This window comes from Phacochoerus africanus, chromosome 11, assembly GCF_016906955.1.
Source record: "Phacochoerus africanus isolate WHEZ1 chromosome 11, ROS_Pafr_v1, whole genome shotgun sequence".
In the NCBI taxonomy this organism is placed as follows: Eukaryota; Metazoa; Chordata; class Mammalia; order Artiodactyla; family Suidae; genus Phacochoerus; species Phacochoerus africanus.
Window position 1 is genome coordinate 135,698,896 of NC_062554.1, and position 19,014 is coordinate 135,717,909.

The 19,014-nt window shown below is 54.1% G+C and overlaps 1 protein-coding gene across 17 annotated transcripts in view; it reads left to right on the forward strand.

The window, feature by feature from the left end:
• IKZF1 (IKAROS family zinc finger 1) overlaps window positions 1-19,014 on the forward strand; it is a 92,901-nt gene that overhangs the window by 42,419 nt on the left and 31,468 nt on the right. For 9 of the 17 annotated variants that reach the window (XM_047752718.1, XM_047752723.1, XM_047752720.1 and 6 more), the window contains one exon: window positions 17,626-17,685. The exons of the other annotated variants lie outside the window; for them this stretch is intronic. In XM_047752718.1, coding sequence (XP_047608674.1) covers window positions 17,626-17,685 — 60 coding nt within the window. The remainder of the gene's footprint in view (window positions 1-17,625; window positions 17,686-19,014) is intronic. 17 annotated transcript variants of the gene reach the window in all.

Here is a 19,014-nt window from a genome sequence, read left to right on the forward strand (position 1 = left end):
CGCTAGGTGGCCACAGCTGAGGGGTGATGGCAGACAGGCTCAGGGGCCTGAGGTCACTGGCATAGCTTACAGCCCCTCGCAAAAGATGGCAGGTTTGAATCGCCGGTTCTGTGGCCTCTCATCAAGAACCCCGTAGCCTGGATCACTGCAAACATGCCTTCATCCTTACATGTGAAGTCGTGTTGTGGGAGCTGTGAGAAGTGAGTTCGGGGGAGATGGGGACCCTCCATGCCAAGTCTGAGTTTGGAGCTGAGACAGCGTGGCTTATTTATCTTAGAGAGTCATCCCCAAAAGCTGTAGGTTTGAAAAGACAACCTTAGGGAGGAGAAGCCATGTGGGGAACAGATGAAGTGGTCTCCAGGTCAACGGAGATGCTGGATGCAGAGCCTGCTGCGTGCAGCAGCATGAGGGCTGGTCCCGGGTGTGGCTCCCCATAGTAACCACGTGGCTTCGAGATGGCTGTCCCCCCCCCCCCTCCCCCGAGTGCCCCGTGCCACTGCCCTGGGCTCGTGAGGGCGTGGTGGGAAATCCTGGGACACGTGGAGCCCCTCCAGGGGTCCCGGCCATCAGAGCCATTCTGTCTCTCCAGAAGGCAGTACAGACCACCCCTGTACCACCCCTGTGGCCGCCTCGTGGGTTCCCCTGTGCAGATGCCAGTTTGACTCCCAGGGCCCGCAAGGGAGTTGGATGAACTGAGCAGGTGAAAGCGGTAGTTTCCAAGCCCATTGCTCCCCCAGGCCCCGGACCTTCCCCAACCTGAAGGGAGCAGGTGCTGCCACTAGAGAGACGCCCCCTGGGCAGGATTAGGAGGCAGACGGAGAAGCAGGCTGCCCAGAGTGTCAGCCCCTGGTGGACTCTGACGCCGGGCTCACATGTCGCACAGAGAATCGCCTGGGTCTTAACCGTTAAGAGTGTGTCACTGAGGTGTAAAAATATTTAGGCTGTTAGATTTCCCATCATTTTCTGTGCTTTCATTTCCTCTCATTTGCATTGGTTACTCATAAATGGAGATCTTTGGTGTGATTTGTACAACCGCCCTGTGTGTCAGTCTGGGAAGAGAAATCTGGGGACCCGCCGAGCCGTGGGTATCCCCTTTTCCCTGAGTGCCAGCTGCCAGTGGTCAGCTCAAAGCGGGGTCACAGTGGGCCCAGCCTGAGCCACTGACCATCAGCAAATGGAGAATAGGGACTTCTGGTTTAGCCACTTCCAGGCTGAAGACCTGCCTGGAAACGTTCTAGCTGTGCTTTCTAGCAGGCAGGGCTGGTGGTGTAACGCAATGAACTCCAGTCATTTCATCAGTTTGTATGTGACCCCTCTGAACAAAGCCAGCTAATTCTAAACTTTATAAATTCTGGAGTTCCCATCATGGCTTAGTGGTTAACGAATCTGACTAGAAGCCATGAGGTTGCAGGTTCGGTTCCTGGCCTTGCTCAGTGGGTTAAGGATCCGGCGTTGCCGTGAGCTGTGGTGTAGGTTGCAGACGTGGCTCGGATCCTGAGTTGCTGTGGCTCTGGTGTAAGCCAGCAGCTACAGCTCTGATTCAATCCCTATCCTGGGAACCTCCATATGCTGCGGGAGCGGCTCTAGAAAAAAGGCAAAAAGACAAATAATAACTTTATAAATTCTGATCTGAGCCCTTTAAACTACTCCCCATGTCACAGTTGTCCATTTGTTACTTCCTTTTTTTTATTGCCTATGATCAGAAAATAAATACTCAATAAATACTATATTTATTGAGTATTTAAATAAATAGCTGCTCACAGTTTTATGGTCTGGGAAGGATGGATTTAACCATATTCTGTTAGTTGGGTTGTTTTTTGGTTTTTGGTTTTTGGTTTTGGTTTTAAGAAGTCATTTAACGTGATGAGAAATCATATGTCCTAATAACCTTGATGCATTAAGTTTTGCATGATTTCACCTTAAGGTTGAAACACATTTCATTTCATCATTTCCCAGAAGGGGCACTGAATTCACCCATTTCCTGTTTTTAATCTCAGAATGTTCTGTATTTCCTCCATATCTACTTTCCCGGCAGCAGGACCCTGGAAGCAAGAGACAACAATTGCAGATGTTTGCTCTTTGCATAGTTGCAGTCGAATGTCTGAGATCTTTGCACAGAATCGGTTACCTGAGGAGAATTCACTGGCCTCGTTGCATTCAGAGAGCTGGTCAGGAAGCCCCCAGGATGCTGGGCCTGCTACCAGGTCTGACCCTCAGGGGCACAATTCAGGGTCCATGGGCCACCTCAGCCAGCATCTCACTGGTGTAGCATTTGCAGGAGAGGGAGCCATGCTTCAGGACTAAGTGTCCTGCTCCGTTTTACTTTCCGTGTGGTTTAACCCTGCTGGATACGGAAGCTTTCTAGCACCTGCCAGACCCCCTGAGATCCTTTTAAGAATCTCTTGGAGATGCTCTAACCTTTTCTTCTCAAATCCAGCTTGCTGGTGCACAGCAGCTCCAGTAGGAAGGAAGCCCTGGTGCACACGCTTTGCAAACCGTGAGCCCGCTCAGCAGGAGGTTCCTGTTATCAGTGCGTCCATTTGCCGGGTCATTCATCCCTTCCTCCAGCAAACGTTTCTTAGGCCTGGGGCATCGTCGAGGTGCAGATGCCAGAAGCGTCTCCTCCTCGGTGGCCCAGCAGCTCCCTAGTTTTTGTCTGCCCCGAAAGTCCTGAACGTCGCTCAGAAACAGCCCTGGTGTGTACGGAGCACGTCGCTGTGCCCTAAACGACCCTGGCTTTGCATCCTCTTATCTGGTTGTCCGTCTCTTCCTCTACTTTCTAATTTGCAATTTCTAATCTGCTGGCTCTTCAGATAAGAAGGAAGCATTTCATCATGTTCTTGGCTGCCTGAGAGGTGGACGGACACCCCGGGCGAGGGGCAGCGCATCCTTGACTTCAGCCCGTGAACTTCAGTGGAGGGGCTTCTGTACTTCTCTATTATTGGTTGTTCCCGAGGTCAGTTTTACTTTCTTTCTCATTCTTGACCTGTCGCTGCGGGTTGTCGTCGCTGCTGCACCACGTCTGAGTAAGGGCAGTGTCATCAGGGTGAGGTCACCTAAGGATGCTCTTCAGTCCCCCACGTTCATGTTTTTAAGTTTTTCAGTCTCTTTGATCTTTGTTCAGGTCCCTCCAACCTACGTTTCCGCTGTGCTTCTTTCTTTCACATAAACCTGAAGGCTCCAGTTCAAAAGGAAAGGCTTGTAACAATTCTTTATCTAGGGGGCAGATACATTGTCTTATCTCTTTATTCGCAGTTTTATTTTACTTGACTCTCAATCCTGACAGATCTTGGAAAAATGGACAACCTAAATATGAAGGTTTTACCCTTTTGCGGTGGGTAAAACTTTCTGTGTGTTCCATGCGGTGTGTATTTTTCCATCTTATATATTTTTAGACATTTTAAATACTTGGCTTTCTGAAAATAAAATGCTGCTTCCCAAGTCTCTCTGTCTTGCTTCGATGCAGAATCTCATCACAAGAGAGAAGCTGGGAGAGCCGAGCCCGGAGGGCTGCAGCAGGGGTCTGTGGTGGTGCCACATCCTGGGACATGCCTGGGGTGGTCGGTCCCCTTCCCCGCCATCTCAGGGAGGTTGCAGTTCCACTTTTCCCAACTCCCAGGGCCCTGGACAGAGAGAGGAACCTGCCTTTCTTTCCCCTCAACTCTGCCGGCCACGGCTCTGCCAGAACTGCTACCCAAGCCTTCAGACCCTTGACCGCTACCTCCCCTCCCCACGACGGGCCTGACGCCTGGCCACGTGCCCACCCCACGTGCGTCAGCTGCTCCTTCCTTTTCCAGCAGCCGGTCAGCCTTTGAAGTTGAGGCTGGATTCCTGCAGCATTTGCCCTGATCCTTGTGGGGGGCGGAGGGGGAGAAAAGCTGCTGTCTTCTTTGGCATCTCCCCTCCAGCCCCAATACTGGGGGCTCTCTGGGGTCACCAGATGTAGTGACTGACCCTGGGAGCCAGTCTTCTGGTGGGGACACTGAGGCCACCGTGTGGGAGCCTCCATGTGACACTGAGTCTCCCCATCCCCAGAGGCTGCGGGAGCCTGGTTGCCCGGGGGAGCCCAGCGGCTGCAGCTCTGGTCTGTGATCAGCCAGTGAGTCTCTAAGTCTGCTCCGTTCATTGGAAAGTTTCAATAACAGCCCTCTTCCACGTTTCTCTGGGTTCCTCTGTGACAAGAGGGAGATGGGTGCCCGCCAGGGGCCCAGCCCGTCCCAGAGCCAGGATGCAGGAACCGTACCAGTGAGAAGGGAGCCCAAGGAGGCGGAATTCCTCGGCTGGGGTCAGCTGGACCCACGCTGGTCAGTGGATTCTGTCCGTGTCTGTAGCTCAGGCCTTAAGACACCAGCGGTGTCTGGTGCACGCAAGGTGCGTCTTGATCAATGCTCCCTTGTTTGGAAGAGACCAGTGGTTCTCCCAGCCGGGTTCCCTCCAGCGCAGCCAGACGTGAGTGCTGTGAGCAGACAGTTCATTTAAAAGATGTCCCTGCTGAAGGGGAGGGAGGGGCAAGGGACAAGCAGGAGGAGGGAAAAGAACCAGGGCGCGGGAGGGGCTGGGGCTCCGCGCCGCTGGCCGAGGGCCGCCCGGGCGCGGGGGAGCCTCGGTTTCTGAGATGAGAAACAGCTGCCAAAACCCAAGTGAGAACAAGGTCACAGACATTGAGGGGATCCACGCCTTTAGAGACCCTCAAGCACGTCCGCTTTTTGTCCTGGAATCAGAGAGGACTTTGCTTCAAGGCTGCACCTGTGGCAGGTGGGAGTTCTAGGGATGGGGTCGAACTGGAGCTGCAGCTGCAGGCCTACACCACAGCCACAGCCACAGCCACGCTGGATGCGGGCTGCCTCTTCGACCCACACTGCAGCTTGCAGCAATGGTGGATCCTTAACCTGCTGAGCGAGGCCAAGGATCGAACCTGCATCCTCGTGGACACCGTGTCTGGTTCTTAACCCGCTGAGCCACAGCAGGAGCTCCTCAAAAGGACTTTAAAAGGAAATGGTGCCCTTGGTGACGGGGTAGGGGCGGGGGGGCACGCTCAGCGGTGCAGCATTGGCGCTTCAGGTGTTCAGTGGGTGCTTGTCAGTACGAAGGCGAGCGCTCAGTGTCCGGCTTTTACACGGCATGCTCGGACCGCCTCAGGAGCAGGAAGATGGGTGCACAGAATCATCTCGAATATTCGCCCAAGAGGTCCCTGGGGTGGGGTCCTGGGCTGTCTGCTGGAGACAGAGGCAGGGGATCTTGCCCCTCCCTTTCCCACTATCTGCCCCCTTGCGTCTCAGGGGAAAGGCTGAACCTTGGAGAATCCCTCTGTCCCAAATAGAGACTCACATGACATAGAAACTCCTCCAGGGTCACGGCAGCCGTGGGCAGTGACAAAGAGGCGAGGGTGTGAGGCATGGCTCAGCACGACCGACCCCCAGCTGGGTGGCTGGACAGCCGGACAGGAGGGTGGCCCACAGGACAGCGCCCTCCTGATCCCCCTGCACCCCAGGCAGCCCGGGCAGGGGGCTGCGATGCGCATGGGCTGAAGGTTCGCCACTCGGGACACAGTGTCCCTTGTTGGAGATCTGTGGCCATTCGGCGTGTGTGCTTTTGCAGAGAGGAGCTTGAAAGGACCCGTCCTGGGAGCGTGCTGCTCAGATGCTGCTCCAGAGATAACCAGCAGTTTCCATACAAACAGACAGCGTTCTTGGAGAGGGAGGCGGGCAGAGGGCACCTGCATTTGAAGACCTGCGCCGGGGAGGCAGCTTTCCGTCCGAGTCGGAGGCCGGAGGGCGGTCCCCGGAGCCCGTCACCCCTTGGTCCGGAGCTGTGGAGACGCTAGATAAGGAGTTTTTCTAAGCACCTCCAAGCTCCTCCGGTGGGGATGTTTGGACGCCGAGTCCGGGCCGGGTTATCTCCACCAGCAGAGCGTGCCACCAGCGGGTTCCTTTCCACCTGCTTGCTCGTTCGTCCCTCGATCTCATGCTTTCCCCTCTCTGCCTGTTCTGCGTTTTCGAACGGTGCTTAGAGGTCCCACAGCGCCGCCCGAGCAGACCGCCGCCTTCGGTCCCTCTGGGTCCGCTTTGAGGTCTCTGCTCTAAAGTTAGCGCCGTTGTTATGATTCAAGGAAATTCCGCATGTTTTCACGCTGGCTTTTTACATACAGGGGAAGAATCACGGGTGGTTTCGTAGACTCACTGGGAGTTTCTGGGTCTCAGACCCTTCAGGGCAGATGTGCCCGCGCCCTCGGCCTGCATCCTCCCGCCCCGGGTGCCGGGCGGGCCTGTGACTCTCTCTCCAGGGCTAAGAACTAGGAGAGTGTTCTCTTGACAGGTTTGACTTAGTGCACAAAAGGGTGTGAGTGTCTGTGAGCGTGTGAGCATGTGTGTGTGTGAGCACGTGCGTCTGTGCCTGTGTGTGACTGTGTCTGAGTGTGTGTGAGTATATGCATGTATGGGGGTGTGTATGTGTGTGTGTGGGGGGGTGTGTTTTGTGGATCCATGTGTATGTATGTGTCTGTGTATGTCTGTGTGTACGTATACGTGTGTATGTGTATGAGTCTGTTCATGTATGTGTATGGGTGTGTGTCTGGATATTTGGGTCTGGGTGTGTGTGAGTGTGTGTCTGTGTAGGTATGCGAGTGTGTTGTGTGTGTGTTCATGTGAGTTTGGGGGTTTTGTGTGGCTGTATGTGTGTTTGGGGATGTGTATCTATGTGTTTGGGGGTTATGTCCACGCGTATCTATGTGTGTTTGGGGGTGTGCTTGTGTATGTTTGGCGGTATATGTGTGTCTGTGTGTGTGTGTGTGTGTATGTTTAGGGGGTGTGTCTGTGTGTGTGTGTGTGTGTTTGAAGGTGTCTCTGTGTGTTTGGGGGCGTCTGTGTGCATGTGTCTGTGTGTATTTGGGGGTGTGTCTCTTTGTATGTCTGTGTGTGTGTGTTTTGGGGGGTGTCTGTGTGTGTGTGTCTGTATCTGTGGGGGGGCTATGTGTGTGTCTGTGTATCTGTGTGTGTGTGTTTGGGGTGAGTCTGGGGGGGGCTATGTGTCTGTGTGTCTGTGTTTGGCATGTGTCTATGTGTGTGTGTGTGTGTGTTTGGGGTGTGTGTGTGTGTGTTTGGGGTATGTCTGTGTGTGTATGTCTGTGTCTTTGTGTTTGGGGTGTGTGTGTGTGTTTGGAGTGTGTCTCTGTGTGTGTGTGTGTGGGCCGTGTGTCTGTGTGTGTATGTGGGCCGTGTGTCTGTGTGTTTGGTGTGTGTGAGGGTGTGTGTGTGTGTGTGTGTGTGTGTGTGTGTTTGGGCTGTGTCTCCATGTGTATGTGGGCCATGTGTCTGTGTGTGTTTGGGGGGGGGTAGGGTAGGGGTGTGTGTGTGTGTTTGGGGTGTGTCTCTGTGTGTGTGTATGTGGGCCGTGTGTCTGTGTGTGTATGTGGGCCGTGTGTCTGTGTGTTTGGTGTGTGTGAGGGTGTGTGTGTGTGTGTGTGTGTGTGTGTGTTTGGGCTGTGTCTCCATGTGTATGTGGGCCATGTGTCTGTGTGTGTTTGGGGGGGGTAGGAGTGTGTGAGGGTGTGTGTGTGTGTGTGTGTGTGTGTTTGGGCTGTGTCTCCATGTGTATGTGGGCCATGTGTCTGTGTGTGTTTGGTGGGGGGGGTAGGGGTGTGTGTTTGGGGTGTGTGTGTGTCTGTGTGTCTGTGGGGGGGGGGGGTGAGGGCGCACACTGCTGGCCGCCCCACCTGCCATTCCTGGCCCTGGCTTCCCCACTGTCACTTCTCCACACATCTCTGGGTTTCGGTTGGGCCGCTGTCCCCGGGCTTCCTCTTTCCCTGATTCCTATATTTCATTATTCGCCCTTGTTCCTCTTCGAGGGCTTTTACAATACAGGCAGGAGGATGTGGAAACTCAGTTAAAATACGACACACAGCTCAGTGTCACAACCCTGCCGTCGGGCCTGCCTCTGGAGGCCAGGCCGCGCGGCGGGTCCCGGGGGCAAGGGCAGAAGCGCTGGGGCGGCGCGGATGCTCATCGTCTGCAGCTGGGGGGGCCCCGGCCAGCACCGGCCCAGGCTGAGGCCGTGGCTGCCTTTCTGCTGCGGGAGCCTGCTGACCCTCCGCCCCCGGCCCCCACTGGCTCCCAGCTTCCCTGTCTCCACCCGGGGCCCCCGAGCAGGGACCTCCACGACTCCCTGTGGCCCTGGAGCCTCCTTGCAGCTCTTGGAAGCCTCTAGAACCCGGGCCCATCCCTCTCTCTGACCACCCGCCACGCATGCGCCCACGTGTCCCTGGGAATCCGTCTCCCTGCCGCTCGTCCTGCACACCGTCCTCGGGAGGCCCAGCTCCGCTCCCTCCCCCTCCGGCTCCCACGGGGACCCCCTGTGCTGGCCCTGGGCAGGGGCTCCCCCGCCCTCCTGAGACCGCACCCCCTCCCTCGGGCTTTGCACCCACACCCTCAAGGCCCCAAGCGCAGAGCCGAGGCTCACCCAGGGCCCAGTGCACAGACACGGTCACTGCTCGCCCCGGGGGTTTGAGGCCGGGTCCACCTGCCAAGACCCCCAGGAGGAGGCTTCAGCAGCTCCCAGCGTGTTAGCCCTCTGGCCTCTGGCCTGTGTTTTACTCAGCTTTCCCACCAGATGGGCGTCTGCGGAGGCCAACGGGCGGACCCGGCTGAGCCATGCAAAGTGCACGTCTGGGGGGAGAGCGGGGGTCCAGAGCCGACCCCTCCCCATCCAGCGGGTGACCTTGGGCAGGTCGGGCGGCCCCTGTCTGAGCCCTGTGTGTCTCTCTTTAAAGTGTCCCACAGAGAGGGGAGGGACGGTTGGGACCCGGCAGCCTTGCCCTGGATGGGGCGTGCCTGGTGTGGCTTTTGGGTTTTCAGTGGGAAGAACGCATGACCCAGATGGGTCCTTTTCACGTTTCTCAGTAAACAGTGTTGAATCACAAAGCCGGGACAGGGGACAGAGGGGAGGAGGAACCTTCCTTATTTCCAAGAACTGTTGCCTAAGGGAAGGACAGGGCTCTTTCTGGACCCAGCTCCTAGGAAACAGATGAGATCTACTAGGAAAACTGACGTTTCGGGTTCTTCCCAAGAGACATGAGATGGTGACCAAGTGCCAGGAACCTGGCCTGCTGAGTGATGAGGGGTCCCCGAGCGGGCTGCGGGCGTCTGTGCCCCTCACCTCCAAGGGTCTGGAGCCTCAGGCTGGTGTCCCATCTGAGGAGACCCAGGCCCAAGGCTGGGTGACTCTCTCTCGGGGCCAGAGCATCTCAGAGGCAGAGGGAGGCCAGGCAGGACTTCCTTTTCCAAACCCACCTCCAGGCCCTGGACCGGTGCTCAGAGTAACGTTCCAGATCTTTCTGTGAAGGCTGATGGGCTAACACACCTGGGGTTTGTAGGGTCAGGAAATCATGAGGGGGGAGGCCGGGGGGAGAGAAGAAAGGAAGGGGACAACTTCGAAGAGCTCCTAAAGCGAAGACCTCGAAAAGGCAGGGTATTCACGCTTACTTGACCCAGCTTCCTGAAGAGCTTATACCAGATGCTCTCTGACACACACACACGGGTGTGTAGACACACACACCCACACTCGCACACATGCCCGTGGGCTCTCGTGCACAGGCCAGGCGCCCCGCATCCCCTGAGTGTCAGTCCTGGCCGCCCTCGCGGCCCCAGCCCTGTCCCCCGGCAGATGCCCACGTGGTTACAGACCCGAGGTGGCTCCTACTTTCTGCCCCTTCCTCTCATATCCGGTCCCCCTGCCCCCTCCCCCCAGCCCAGCTCCTGCCCACCCGCAGGCTTGGGGTGGAGGGCGGGAGGGGTGGGAGAAGCAGGGTGAAGCCTTGTGTCCACCCTGGGCCGTCGGAGGGCGTGTCCCCCAGGAGTCAGCCCGGGAGCCTCCCCTTGAGGATGCGCAGTGGCTCTGCGCTCGCTCCAGCCTCTTCCAGGCCCTCCTGCTCCCTGCTGAGTCACCTCTTGCCTGGGATTCTGGCGGGACCCCTCGGAGCTTCTGGAAGGGCGGGGCGGCGGGGCCGCGCCCTGTGTGTCCCGAGGGAGATTGCTTTATCTCTGGCTGTCCTGAAGTGGGGCCGGCTCCTGGGATCTGTGGGGCTTGACGTGGTGCCAGGTGTGGGGACAGGACGAATGGCCTGGGGGGAGTCTCGAGGTCCCAGGGGAGCCCCCTTTGCCTCCCCGCCCCCTTTTCCATGGGGAGCAGCCTGCCTTGCCTCCTCCAGGTGTCACGGGTGCACAGGGCCACCATGCCTGCTGGAGAGCCAGGCACAACCCGCAGAGCCTCTGCTTTGGCCTCTGCTGCGTTGTACGCGGCTCGCCGGCAGCCTCCGTGCTCAGTAAGTTGCTCAGTTAAGTGTCCCGCAGAAAAACCGCATCTGAGACCTGCATCCAGTCATGTGAGCTAGAGCAGGACCCTGGAGTGGATACCTCTTGCCTGCCCTGATGTGCCCCAGCCCTTCCTCTCCTGGGGATGGGTGCCCCAGGGCCTGGCCACCTCCTGTCCCTGCGGGGCCTCGACATTGAAAGGTGGTGTCCCCCCTGCCCCCCACCCCGCCCTTGAGCCCATCAGCAGCATCCACACCCCTGTGGCCTGAGCAGGCTTCGCCTCCCTTCCTGGCCTGTCCCATGAGCATCCATGTCCCCCACTGGAGTGAGATTTGCAAAAATCAAGTTCGGGTCCCTTGCATCCAGCCCCCCGCTCTGCTCCCCCGCTCCCAGCCCGAGGCAGCCTGTGCAGCTTCTCACCACCAATCCCACTGCCTCAGCTTCCCTTAACTCCAATTTGTCACCTGAAAACGTCTTTCCCTCTTTCTTTTTAAAGCCTGAACTCAGCTCTCTCACTCTGTTATTTTTCCATGTTCTCCTTTTCATGGTTTTCTTTAGATTATAGGAGTTGGAGGTGAATTTTAGAAATTTTAAGTTGATATTTCTGTATACGTGCTATCTTTCAATAGGCAAATATTATTTTTACCCTCCCCCGCAAAAAGTAACTTTTTCTTTAAAAAAAAGGAAATGCAAGAAGGACATAATATTCAGAAAATATCCTTAAATCTATTTTTTTTTTCCTTTGTGGCTGCCCCATGGCATATGGAGTTCCTGCGCCAGGGGTGATCTGAGCTATAGTTGCGACCTAAGCCTCGGCTGTGGCAACATGGGATCTTTAACCCGTTGTGCCAGGCCGGGGATCAAACCTGCGTCCCAGAGCTCCCAAAATGCCTCCAGTCCCATTGCACCACAGTGGGAGCTCCCCTCCAGCTATTCTTTAACCTGTTGACTGTTCCACCCCACACTGCAGCGAGCCTAAGGGGACAGGGCAGAGCGTGGGCTTCCAGACAAGCCGTAGATATAGGATTGTCACGTCTCACCTGTTTGCTCAGTTGTTCTCGTCAGAGAAGATGTCCCTCCTTGTCCACAGCTCCCTTTGTAAATTACAGGTTTGGGAGTTCCCGTCATGGCACAGCAGAAATGAATCCGACTAGGAACCATGAGGTTGCGGGTTCGATCCCCGGCCTCGCTCAGTGGGTTAAGGATCCTGCGTTGCCATCAGCTGTGGTGTAGATCGCAGATGCAGCTCAGATCTGATGTTGCTGTGGCTGTGGTGGAGGCCGGCAGCTGTAGCTCTGATTGGACCCTGAGCCTGGGAACCTCCATATGCCTCGGTTGCAGTCCTAAAAAGCAAAAAACAGAAAAATAAATAAATAAAAATAAATAAATTACAGGCTTGTCAATCACAGCTTTTCTGTGCTATTTAGTTCACTGTGAACAAATTGCAGTAATGAAATATAAACAAAAATAGGGCTGGTCCCTAGCTGTGCTGCACAGAGACAGGGTCAGAGCTGGTTTATTCCTGCAGTTATTTGATCAGGCTGCTGTTTAGTTCTGGTGTCTGCTCTAGACAGCAGATCTAACAGCTGTCACTTGAAGGAAAAGCAAAGTGGGCTTTGGTCGTTTTGTCACTTTCCACTAGAAACACCAAAACTGTCCCCGGACCTGGCAGTCAGCCGACACCATCGGGGTAGGCAAAGGACTTGAAAAGGTCACCTCAACCCCCGGTCCCCAGCAGCCACCCCTCCTTCCCAGAGGTAATGAAGCTCCAGGCTCAGGGACTGCTGGGACAGGAGGGGACAGAAGCAGCAGTAGCAGTAGCAGTAGCAGTAAAGTACAGCATCCTATGGAAAACTGGCCAGCCCGCTTTCCCCGTTCCTAACGCCACCTAGATGCTCCCAGTTCCTTGAGAGCCACACTCAGACACGACAACAGGTGTCTTCTGCCCCTGACTCCACACCCGCCTTCAATGTATCTGCGTTTCGGAAGACATTCGGGGCTGATGCTTGTCTCTCCAAGTAGTTGCAAGGAGGGTCAGCGACCCTGTGACAAGCCCCGTCTCGTTCTAGGTCTTGTGCAGGAGAAGAGGAAGCGGGGAGAAGGGAACAGAATACCTGTGGGCTCTCACCTTTGCACAGAACCCAGCTCCACATGCACCGAGTTCCAGAGCTGGGCTCTGGCATGGAGCCGGAGGGGGAGAGGGGGTTGGTCTCTGAGTGGGCGTCCCAGGGATGGGGGCGCTGTGGAGAGCAGTGGACGTTGCTGGCAGAGCAGGTGGAGGAGGCGACAAGGCTGGGGGGAGGGTGGCCCTGACATTTCCTCAGGACACAGATCTGCTGGGACTGAGGACAGGTGCGTGCTGGCTACTATAGGGCATTTGCCAGCGAGGCACTGGGGCCGGTTTTTGTTCCTTGTATTTGTCTTTAAGGTTCATCTGTTTGGTCATCTGAGGAGTGTTCCCAGCTGGGAGAGGCATTGACACTGCTGACCAGTCCTGGAGGGATTTGGTCCAGGACTCTGGGGTTTCATCTCATCCAAACAGTGCAGGCTGGTGGGAACTCCGAATGTAGATGTGGCCTGAGGAAGGCAGCCTGGAGGACGAGGGTCTCAGGGCGATGGGCTGAGGGTGGACTGGGGGGACCCGCAAGCAGGGTCCGGGGAAGCAGGAAGCCCGGGCAGGCTGTGGGACCGGTGGGGCAGGCCCGCCTGGCGACCTCACAGATGTGTTGGAAGGGATGCGATTGGAAAACCGAGAGAGAAGGAGCTCAGAGAGGAGCAGGCTGCAGACGGCCGGGGGTGGGTGAGACCCGCGTGCGTTAGAGTCTGTGGGGGCCAGACGAGAGGGGCTGCCGGGGCTCAGGGTGGGAGAAGGGGAGCTGGGCAGGGAGGCGCCCGGACCCGGGTCTGGGCTCCCTCTTGTCTATGTCTGGAGGGACGTCCCCTCCCGCCACGAGCAGACGAGGCCAGCATCCTCCCCAGCGGAAGGCGGAGTTCCCCACCGCAGAGGGTGGTCGGAGGACACATATCCACCCCGAAGACGCACAGGGGACCGTGAGGACGTAGCCACCTCTCTCGAGGAGCAGGCCTTCCGGCCCTGGGGACCCGGGTCCCCTCCTCTGCCTTCTCCTCTGGCCACACGGGGACCCTCCCCCTAGGGCGGTGCCCAAGCGAGGAGGCCATTCCCTGAAATGCTCCATCCACACGCATTGCAGAGGGCCCTGCAAACCGTGCTCACCCAGGTTAATGCGAGACTAGTGATCTGGCCGTGACCCACAGGCTGGTACGATTTAAGGAATAAATACACTGTATGAAAGTCACAGGACAGCACACTGACAAATTCTCCTTGATACGAAGCTGATTCTGTCCGCACCAAGCTCGTCAGTGTCTTTCTGTGACTTGAAGGTGGACAGACTTGGTCTCTCTCGCTTTGAAAATCCCAGTTTCAGGCGTTCCCGTCGTGGCGCAACGGAAGCAGATCTGACGAGTATCCAGGAGGATGTGGGTTCGATCCCTGGCCTCCATCAGTGGGTCTGGGATCCTGTGTTGCTGTGGCTGTGGTGCAGGCCGGCAGCTGTAGCTCCGACTCAACCCCTAGCCTGGGAGCTTCCATATGCCGCTAGTGCAGCCCTAAAAAGCAAAAAAAAAAAAAAAAAAAAAAGGAAAATCCCAGTTCCATCTCTCCTGAAGGTAAGGGCAGCGTGAGCGGTTAAAGGTTCACTTCTTTGTATTTGCACAACTAAAGGCAAAAAAACTGTAGAGTGTAGTTTCTGAGCCTTTTCCCAGAATGGTCCTCAGTTTGCAGCCTGAATAGAATTCAGAATCGGAAGCATTCACAGCATTTTATACCAAATGTTCGTGACAGCCTGGGGAGTAAGAATTGCTACCACATGAGCTCTCGGTTTGCTCCGGAGAACAAGAGTGTGTTTCATAACATTTAAGAAACTTAGCGAGGTTCATTAAACTTGTTTCTAGCCACACCCTTTTTGCCTCTTTTTTGGCCGCACGCATGGTATATGGAAATGCCCGGGTCAGGGATCAAATCCAAGCTGCAGCTGCAGCAATGCCAAATCCTTAACCCATGGTGCCACAGCGGGAACTCCCATCTGCACCCTTTTGTGAAATAGGAGCCTGAAATGTAAAGAAATGAGGACGATGGGGTTCCCGTCGTGGTGCAGTGGTTAATGAATCCGACTATGAACCATGAGGTTGCGTGTTCAATCCGTGGCCTTGCTCAGTGAGTTAAGGATCCGGCGTTGCCATGAGCTGTGGTGTAGGTTGCAGATGCAGCTCGGATCCCGGGTTGCTGTGGCTGTGGTGTAGGCCAGCGGCTACAGCTCCGATTGGACACCTATCCTGGGAACCTCCATGTGCCGCAGGAGCAGCCCTAGAAAAGGCAAAAAGACAAAAAAAAGAAAAAAGAAAAAGAAAAAGAAAGAAAGATATGAGGACGAGGCTGAGAGCTGGGGGGGGAGGCACGGGTACCATCCCCCCCCCCCCCCGCCCCCTGTGAAGCTCTAGACAAGCCAGAGGGTCTGCTTTGCCAGGGGCCCAGGGGGCAGGACGGCCACACGCGGAGGGCAGCCCAGAGGCACACTTTACAGAGCGCCCTCAGTGGTCATTTGGTCGTGCAAATGCACCGTAACTCCCCTGCATGGTGAGTGTGCTGTGTGCTCCCACACCCGAGGGCATATGTGGGTGCAGCTGCAGCAACTTTCAGGCTCCCCAGCATCATAAGGGAGAAAAGAACCCACATTTCCCAAAGGCCCTTCCTGTGGGGGAGAGTGTGTGCTTGGAACACTGACTCTACCAGGTTAATTAGATACGCTTTCAGAGACGACCCGCCCTGACCACCAAGGAGGCAAACTCCTGGGCTTCCTCGGGATCTCAGCCTCCTCCTTGGTGAATTAGCAACAGTTTCTGCCTTGTAGGACCGTGGTGGGGACTGAAGCAGTTTATGGAAAGAGCTTGTCTGTCCCTGGTGTTTGCAAGGCTCCGGGTGAATGCCCTGCCCGAAACCTGGGCCAGGCCGGAGGAAAGGGGGATGGGCCGGGCCGGGCAGGATGGCTGAGGACTTGTGCTCCTCCCATTGGGCACTGTTGGGCACCATTATCCCAGAGAGGAGCCGGCTCTTCTTTCCTGAACTCAGAAGTTGGTACCTGCAGCAGCAGGTACCTAAGCAAGAGTGAATTCTATCATTCAGCTTTTTCCTCCGGGGAAGTGCAACAGCTTTACAGCTACTGTGGTTTTGTTTCCTAAACTTCTCGCGATTTGGAGGGAATCAGATCTTTGGGACAACAGCTTTAAATTTCATTTGAATTATACCGAGCGAAAAACTGGCTCTCCTGCAAAAAATGATTAACATCCATTATCGAATGATGTGCTGTCCTGTTATTTGTAGTAAACGGTCAGGGGTGGAGCAGAAAGCGTTCTGAGCCAATTCTGCATTTTAAGGCTTGTGCTCTGATCGCCCCGGGGGAAGTGTTGCTTTTCTCCTGTGGAGGCAGCTTGTAGATGCATATGCCGTTCAGCTCTCATCCCTCAGCTCCTTGGCTCACCAGCCCAGTGAGCAGAAGTCCTCCTTGCCACTTTCATCACCAACATCCTTGCAGGTGGCCTGAAGCCGAAGGGGCACCAGGAGGCAGACTTTCAAATCAGGTCATGCTCAAGCCACACACCAGTGTTCTTAGCAGGATTTCAGGGAATCGGGGCGGTTATGTCATTTGATCAGAGAATTTCATATTTTGCCATGTATCACACGGGGCGGGGGGGGGACTATGAGATTCAGATGATCCGGGAACAGAATGAGTAGAGGAAGACCGAGGGTTGTCAGGAAATAGTGAAGGTGGTGACTTCAAGAAAGACCCTGGGAGTTCCCGTGTGGCTCAGCAGGTGAAGAACCTGACTAGGATCCATGAGGATACGGGATCGATCCCTGGCCTCGCTCAGTGGGTTAAGGATCCTGCGTTGCCGTGAGCTGTGGTGTAGCTTGCAGATGTGGCTCGGATCTGGTGTCACCGTGGCTGCAAGTTTAGGCCAGCAGCTACAGCTCCAATTCAACCCCTATCCCAACAGCTTCCACGTGCCTCAGGTACGGCCCTAAAAAGGAAAAAAGAAAAGAGAAATAGCTTTGGAAGTATCTCCCAAACTGTTTCCCCATCTTCCCAATATTTTAATAAGTTTTTCATGGGGAAGATTAAGGGAGGTGTGCAGTCAGATAAGTTTGGAAAACTCTGGTTGAAGCAAGGTCCAATAGGTCTGTTTCCTGTAGGAAACTCTGCTGATTCAGAAGTTCATGCAGCATGTTTCATTTAGCCGCTGTGCTGTGTATATAACATAACTCAGATATCACGGGGGTTTCACTGCCGTGGAGAAAACTCTGTGTGTGTGTGTGTGTGTGTGTGTGTGTGTGTGTACGCACGTCCGTGTGCAATATCTGTTAAGTGTCAAGACACAGGCGCACGCTGGAGAGCTCTGACCTATAAAACAGAACGCAAGGGTGGAGGTCTGAGGTGGTGGTAGCACCTAAGGGCAGCGGATAAGGAATACTCAGACACTGGTAGCTTGCTTTGAGTGGGGAAAACACGCATCTTTCCTCTTTTTTTAATTGGGGCCGCATCTGCGGCGTACGGAAGTTCCCAGGCTAGGGGTTAAATCAGAACCACAGCTGCTGGCCTACGCCACAGCCACAGTGACACTGGATCCGAGCCACATCTGCAACCTACGCCAGAGCTCATGGCAACGCCTGATTCTTAACCTACTGAGCAGGGCCAGGGATTGAAGCCACGTCCTCATGGATACTAGTTGAGTTCATTACTGCTGAGCCACAGTGGGAACTCCTCATCTTTCCCAGCTCACTGTGTTGCATGAACATTTTATCATGCTTATGAAAACTTGCTAAGAAAAAGAGAAGTGAAGAGCCTTTGCTATGCAGTCAGCCCATCGAGAGTCCCTTTCTTCGTGAAGATGACGTACTGTTCCGGAGAAGCTCAGCTGTGATGCTGAGACCTTGGGCTTGTCTGTATCAACCCTGCAGAAGGGTTTCTCACAGTTCCAGAAGGTTCTAGGTTGCAGCCACTAAGACATTCAGCACACGAGAGGTTGCTCTACAGCGTCTGTGTGACTTAATGCCGTGAGCTCAGACCTCTGGGAGGTCAGGTCCTGTTTCCTCTCACTTGTCTGTCAGAAGGGCAGCTTAGTAGCTAAATAGTGGTTTTGAGTAACATTCCTTTCTTTTTTAAATAAAATAATGCTTTCTTTTAAACGCTTCCTCTCTCTCGGATGGTGTTACAGCCCAGCTTTCCTTTTGCCTTCTTTATTACAGTTGCTTATGGGGCTGACGGCTTTAGGGATTTTCATGCAATAATTCCCAGTTCTTTCTCCCGTAAGTATACACTTTGCTTTTAGAAACTGGTAACGTGTATTCATTTCATATTCGGTTTCCATGGTGTAAATATTGTGAACGCATGCTTTTTTTCATCACCTTCCTTCCTACTTGAAAAAATGAGATAAATATCAACATGCCGTTTATTAAACATCTGCCATCAGGGACATCGTGAGCTGCGCACGCCAGGTTTAGTTATTGAAAGACAGGTGTGCTATGGAGAGGTCCTTTTGTGTTAGCAGTTGAGTAATAGAAAGGGTAGAAGTAACAAAAGTATCAACAGAATTGTTACTTTTCTGCTGCTGTTCAACAGTTTTGTTTGTAATGTGAGGGTATCTCCTTTGGGTTGAGTATGGTGATAACGGCCAGACTTTCTGTCACCATTAAATAACCCAAGATATTTTAAAGGTGCTTTTTATAGTTTTGCGGGACAGAGAAATATACACACTTTCCTTCTGTTGCTCTGAAGTATTAATTTCAGAAGCGAGAGGCAAAAAATCCCAGAGCTTCAGGGTTCTTGGTCTGTGGTCCCTGCTGCCTGAGCAGAGTAACTGCTTTTGCAGGACCTGAGCTGTCAAACCAAAAGCAGATGTTAATTTCATTTTTCTTTTTTAGGTATTGAGAGATGATGAATGATAAATACTTTGGGGCAACATCCTTGAAGGGGTATTTTAAGGAGCAGAAAGTGCTTTTTAAAAATGTACAGAGAACTGAGGGTTTAAAGTGAGGCAAGCTGGCTAGGACTTCAGTCTCTATAGAGCCTGTATTAGTAAAATGTCTAATATTATGCACTCTCTAATATCGTAACAATCGTTAACACAGGCTCTAATCTCAGAGGTGTCGGGGGCAGTTAAATATAGGTTCCCGACATCCTGGCTATCAAAAACTCTTTGGCATCTAAAGGCTTTATCAACCTAAGTACACCCCTTTGTTCATAACCCACACTGACTGCCTTCCCAGTATATAAAGTTCAGAGACCATTCTCTTACTGAGGTTTCTTTGCCTTAACTTTAGAACGACAGTTTGATATTTATTTCTGTGAGATCTGTGTGCACGTGTGTATATTTCGGTGTGTCCATGCATGTATATATGTGTATGGGTGCTTGTGTGCTTATGTAAAACACAGAGGTACTAAGACAGAGAAATAAGATTAATTTTGAGATGGACAGTCATGTTGTTGAAGTGCTAAAAAGGCACAGGTGCTTAAGAGTAAGATACTGCATTCTAAGATGGGTTTCCATTACATCTGAGGAAGGTGTAGGCTGAGGCATATTGTCATGTTGGAGCAGACCCTTTGGTGAAGAACCTCAGTGTGTAAAAAACGCTGCC